Genomic DNA, 6,316 nt, shown 5'->3' with positions numbered 1-6,316 from the left:
AAAAAAAAAAAAAAAACTGATAAAGTATCAGGCTTTAAAAAAAACCCCAACAAACAAACAAAAAAACAAAACAAAACAAAACAAAACAAAACAAAACAAAACAAATACACAGGTCGAATCGTTTGACTAAAAATTTTTCAAGGCAGTGCTTCAGCATGGCCGCAAAGTGATGACTGAAACAATGTTATCCATGAGATAGTATTAATATATTTAATGGCTGTACAATCACAGACCTGGGTCAGTCCTCACCCAATTTGTCTCAATTTGGACAGGGACAAATTAGGTGAGGACTGACCCAGTTCTGTGACTGTACAGCCATTAAATATGTTAATACTATCTCAACTAGGGGAGGCAACTCTTGATTATTTCTCTTGAACATCATCATCATCAGTTAAACGATGATGTTCAAGAGAAATAATCAAGAGTTGCCTCCCCTAGTTAATGTATTTAATAGCTGTACAATCACAGAACTGGGTCAGTCCTCACCCAATTTGTCCCTGTCCAAAACTTCTCCACCATGCCCTCACCCCACTATCATGTTTCTAACTACTACATTATTCTACTGTTATTGCGGGGTCAATAAATTAAGTACCAGTGAAACACTGGGGGTTGATGTAAGCGACTAGTCACCTTTTCCAAAAATTTCAGGCCTCATGCCTACAGCAGAAAGGATTGTGATGATGATTATTATTATTATTATTATTATCATCAAGGTAGTGAGCTGGGCAAAATTCTTAGTGCTACTTCGTCTGTCGCTACATCCTGAGTTCAAATTCCGCCAAGGTTGATTTTTGCCTTTCATCCTTTCTGGGTCGATAAATTAAGTACCAGTTGTGTACTGGGGGTCACTGTAATCAACTCATCCCTTTCCCCCAAAAAATTGCTGCCCTTGTGGTAAAATTTAAAAACCACCACCACCACCACGACCATCATCATCATCATCATCATCATCATGAAGGCAGCAAGCTGGTAGAATCGTTATTATGTTGGGTAACCTCGTTAGTGTCATCCTACCTGATTATTTTGTCTCTTCCATTCACATTCTTGGACACGATACCTTGTGGGGTAAACAATTAGCAAACAGGCTGACAGATTGTGTGTGAGTGTCTTACCATAGAACCAGGTGACGGCAATAACTTCGAAGAACGCCAGGTACATGACAGACACCCCGGCGGCATACCTGTCGATTAACTGGAAGAAGTAAATGCCACCCTGCAAAGATATAACAAGAACAGTGCTGAAATCCACAACATCACATCAAGAGGTCAGTTATTAAGAAAGTATTATAAAGGCCTCTGCAGAAAAACCTCACAGTTGTTACAAGTACTGGTCCTTACAAACCACTGACACTCCCAGATGGCAACCTTCTCCTCCTACTCTGGAACATAAATTGATGTGAACTTTTGAAAATAAAGGAAGGGTTTATTCAAAACAATGTGAATAAACAAACACTACATTTGACAGAGTAATCTGGATGCTAAAGGGTTAAACATAGATAAGACAAAAGATCTGGTTTGAGAGAGAGATTTGGCTGCTATTTCTAACAGGGCTGGCCACCATGTAGCGGTCTCCCTTGTTCGTTCATACATAGATATGTTCTGCTAGAATTTAAATCAGATATATCCAGCTCAAAAATTTCCCCTGTTTAATGTTCAAACTGGCCAGATCCAGCCTCTCACACCTACCCTACAATGTCGTTCTAAAAATAAACAATCTCATCACTGAAATCTCAAAGCTATGGAGATAATCCACGATTAATTCAAAACAATAGGAGTGAATAAGGATTACATTTGATGGAGTAATCTGAATGCCGAGGGGTTAATAATCCTGTCTACTATAGGCACAGGGCCTGAAATTTAAAGGAAAGGGATTAGTCGATTAAATCGGCCCCAGTGTCCAACAAGAACTTACTTTATCAAACCCGAAAGGATAAAAGGTAAAGTCAACCTAGGCAGAATTTGAACTCAGAACGTAAAAATGGACGAAATGCCGATAGGTGTTTTGTCTGGCATGCTAACCATTCTGCCAGCTCACAGTCTAATGGCAGAAATATCTTTTGTGCTTAACTTGTTTCAGTCATTTGACTGTGGCCATGCTGGGGCTAGTCAAACAAATCGACCACAGGACTTATTTTATTTTAAGCCTTGTACTTTATCAGTCTATTTTGCCGAACTGCTAAGTTAAGATCTTCATGGAGTATGGGTAGATGCTTTCAAGAAAAAATTTCAACTCCTATCCAAGGTCCCAGATGAACCAATATCAATGCAGAAGTTTCCAAAAGAGGGCAGTAGTGTTGAACTCCCTCCTTCACAAAAAAGCCAATCTCGTAAGATTGGCCATTGAAAGAATGATTACTTTGGTGGCGCTCCAGCAGGGCCACAATCTTAGGGCTGAAACATGTAAAAGAATTGAAGAATACTTCATCAGAAGTGGTAACAAAAGGGTTAAACGACAAGAATGGTGATGATGATGATGAAGAGACATAGGTGCTATAAAAGTGACATCCACACTCACCTGAGTGACATTTGGAAGTCCACCAAGAAAGGAAACCAAACAAACGAGGAGGACGAGAAGTTCCTTCCTTTTCAGATATTTCTTGATTTGGGGGGCAAAATGATCTTGTAGGGCCGTGACGACCACCTCGACACCAGCGAACTGTAGGATAGACAGACAGGCAGATAGAAAGGAGGAATTAAACGGCAACTGGACGGACCCCTGTAAAAAGAGCGCCCATCAGTGGCCCCGAAAACATTTTCCTAACGGTGGATCCATAAGCGATCCCCTAATCCCTACCTGGCTGTCGATCCCAAGGCAGATGAGCATGAGGAAAAACAAGAACGCAAACAGCTGTGCCACTGGCATTTCAGAGAAAGCTTGCGGATAAATGATAAACACGAGACCAGGCCCTGTGAATGGAAAATAAAAGTCCACAGTAAATATAGGCATGAAATGTGAGTGGGAAGATAGTCAGTTTGATATTGGTTGTGTGAAATGTGTAGTCTGTTGGAAACTGCATAACCATGAAATGTGCGTAGATTAATTTAAGATGTGGAATTTACATAGAAATGTGACATTTTGGAGAAAACCGCATTATTATGAAATGTGTGCAGATTCAATCAAGATGTCAAATGTGACATTTTGCTGAAAGCTACATTATTATGAAATGTGTGCAGATTCACTGAAGATGTGACATTTTGGAGGAAACCACATTATTATGGAATGTGTGCAGATTCATTTAAGATGTGAAATTTACATGGAAATGTGGAATTTTGAATGGAATCTACATTATTGTGAACATTGTGCAGATTCATTTAAGATGTGAAATTTACATGGAAATGTGCCATTTTGCAGTAAAATACATTATGAATATGTCTGCAGGCTCATTTAAAATGTAGAAACATTGTGCAGATGGTAAGGGTTAATAGAATAGAAATAAGTTTTTTTAAATTTCTTCTATATGGCCTGGAACCAAATGACCTTGGCCTGATACTGGTTAGAGAGGCCTGCACTAGAAAGATCCTCGTTCCTTCAAAATGAATGTAAGCAAGGTTAGTACAACTCTTGTGATATTGTGTTTTAGGGCTGGTTGACCAAAGCAGTTTTGACTAGTGGTGGGCAGTGTCTTACTGGAACTCAGAAATTAATGTGCTCGAGGTTAGTATAGTTCTTTTGATATCATGTGTTTTTAGGACTGGCTGACCCATGCAGTTCTGTGCAAATTCTGCATTGCTTACGAGATTAAGAGTGAAGCAAGACTTACCTTCAGTCACAACTTCTTCCACCGTTTTGCCCTGGGACATAGCTAACGCACCTAAGATGGAGAATATCGCAAAGCCGGCCATGATGCACGTGAAAGCATCTATTAGTGCGAGACAAACGACATCCCTGTAATGAAAAGACGAATACTTCAGAAACTGGTTTGTAGATAACAAAAACCAAACAAAAAGGTATAGATTAAGAAAGACCAGGAACACGAGTGTGTGTGAGTTTATTTCACAGATAGGGACTAGAGGGTCACATCTTTTTTTTACCAGATTATTATTGCCAGTAACAATCCCTAAATGACATGAATTCATCCCTTGCCATATACGAAGGGGTGCTGAAAAGTTCCTGGCTCTGGGTAAAAGAAAATACTAGAGGATCAGTTAATTATTTTATTCAACATACTTCTTCTAACCAAACCACCAAAAATTCACCACACGCAGATTCAAAATAACAAGGACATTCTCTTTCCAATTCAACTCCAGATATTTCTCAGCTAACTCATATATACTCTTTTACTTGTTTCAGTCATTTGACTACGGCCATGCTGGAGCACCGCCTTTAGTCGAGCAAATCGACCCCAGGACTTATACTTTGTAAGCCTAGTACTTATTCTATCGGTCTCTTTTTGCAGAACGGCTAAGTTATGGGGACGTAAACACACCAGCATCGGTTGTCAGGCGATGATGGGGGGACAAACACAGACACACAAACACACACACACACACATATATATATATATATATATATATATATATATATATACATATATACCTTTAATCTCTCGACTGGTACAAAGTCACAGCCCCTCCAATACTTCCCCCTTCTCCCAAGGTACTTGGTGACCCAGTCAGTGCTGGTGCCACATAAAACGCACTGGTGTTACGTAAGAAGCACCCAGTACACTCTGTAAAGTGGTTGGCATTAGGAGGGGCATCCTGCTGTAGAAACCAAACCGAAACAGATTATGGAACTTGGCGTGGCCTCTTGCCTTGCCAGCCCTTGTCAAGCCATCTATCTGATACATGCCAGCATAAAAAAACAGATGTTAAATGATGATGATGCTGATGACAATGACTTTGCTGGTTCTGGTATAATGTAAAAAAGCACCTGAACCACTCTGTAAAGTGGTTGGCATTAGGAAGGGCACCCAGCTGTAGAAATAAAGCATGGAAACATGTTAACTGGTGATGACGATGACGACTATGATGATGATGATGTTGCTGGTACAATGTAAAAAAGCACCCATGCTTGTGTTATGTAAGAAGCACTGGTGCTAGTGCCATGTAAAAAGGACCCAGTACACTCTGTATAATGGTTGGTGTTAGGAAGGGCATCCAGCTGTAGAAACCTTGCCAAAACTGGCATGTATCCGCACAAGGAGCTCCCGTGCTGGTGCCACGCAAGGAGACCCCCGTGCTGGTACCAAGTAAAAAGAACAGGTGATGGTACCATGTAAAAAGGACCCAGTACACTGTATAGTGGAGGCGCAGCGGCCCAGTAGTTAGGGCAGCGGACTTGCGGTTATAGGATCGCAGTTTTGATTCCCAGACCGGGCGTTGTGAGTGTTTATTGAGCGAAAACACCTAAAGCTCCACGAAGCTCCGGCAGGGGATGGTGGCGAACCCTGCTGTACTCTTCCACCACAACTTTCTCTCGCTCTTTCTTCCTGTTTCTGTTGTGCCTGTAATTCAAAGGGTCAGCCTTGTCACACTCTGTGTCATGCTGAATATCCCCCGAGAACTACGTTAAGGGTACACGTGTCTGTGGAGTGCTCAGCCACTTGCACGTTAATTTCACGAGCAGGCTGTTCCATTGATCGGATCAACTGGAAACCTTCGACGTCGTAAGCGACGGAGTGCCAACCACCACACTGTATTGTGTGTTAGGAAGGGCACCCAGCTGTAGAAATAAAGCATGGAAACATGCTAACTGGTGATGACGATGACGGCTATGATGATGATGTCGCTGGTGCAATGTAAAAAAGCACCCAATACACTCTGTGAAGTGATATGCAAACCATTCTTCCACCTTGTTGCCTTCATCATAACTCATTAAAAAAAATCAATTAAATATCAATGGATCTGAAACAGGATCCTTATTTGATATGAAGCTGAAAAGACCAGATATTCCACTTTGATCTCAGTCAGGGCTATTGAGTGCTGCTTTTGAGATCAAAGAAAACAAACACCACACCTATATGTTGCAACATGACCTGCTAGAAGTGATGGCCAAATCTCCCTCAAACAACACCCTACCGTCTGATGTATGTATATACGGACCAACGAGGGAGATCTCTACTTGGTAGCCAGACCTGGGAGAAACAGCAGTCAAATCTCCTTCGAATCACACCGTACAGTCCTATGTATGTGTATATGTATGTATTAGCTAATGAGGGTAGCTAGACCTGGTAGAAATAGCAGCCAAATCTCTCAAATCACACCTACTGTCTTATGTATGTATGAACCAGTGAGGGAAGTCTCTAAATAGCAGCTAGACCTGGTAGAAATAGCAGCCAAATCTCTGAAATCACACCTACTGTCTTATGTATGTA

General features: G+C 41.1%; 1 protein-coding gene across 1 annotated transcript in view; it reads right to left on the bottom strand.

Annotated features, from left to right (window-relative positions):
• LOC106879595 (sodium- and chloride-dependent GABA transporter ine) overlaps positions 1-6,316 on the bottom strand; it is a 31,796-nt gene that overhangs the window by 3,021 nt on the left and 22,459 nt on the right. Inside the window, exons 6-9 of the mRNA XM_052978099.1 lie at positions 3,761-3,885; positions 2,794-2,906; positions 2,515-2,655; positions 1,113-1,212 (exon numbers count right to left, since the gene is read on the bottom strand). Coding sequence (XP_052834059.1) covers positions 1,113-1,212; positions 2,515-2,655; positions 2,794-2,906; positions 3,761-3,885 — 479 coding nt within the window. The remainder of the gene's footprint in view (positions 1-1,112; positions 1,213-2,514; positions 2,656-2,793; positions 2,907-3,760; positions 3,886-6,316) is intronic.

Source organism: Octopus bimaculoides, chromosome 30 (genome assembly GCF_001194135.2).
Source record: "Octopus bimaculoides isolate UCB-OBI-ISO-001 chromosome 30, ASM119413v2, whole genome shotgun sequence".
In the NCBI taxonomy this organism is placed as follows: domain Eukaryota; kingdom Metazoa; phylum Mollusca; class Cephalopoda; order Octopoda; family Octopodidae; genus Octopus; species Octopus bimaculoides.
Note: the sequence above shows the minus strand (reverse complement) of the source record. Positions and strands in the feature narration are given on the sequence as shown.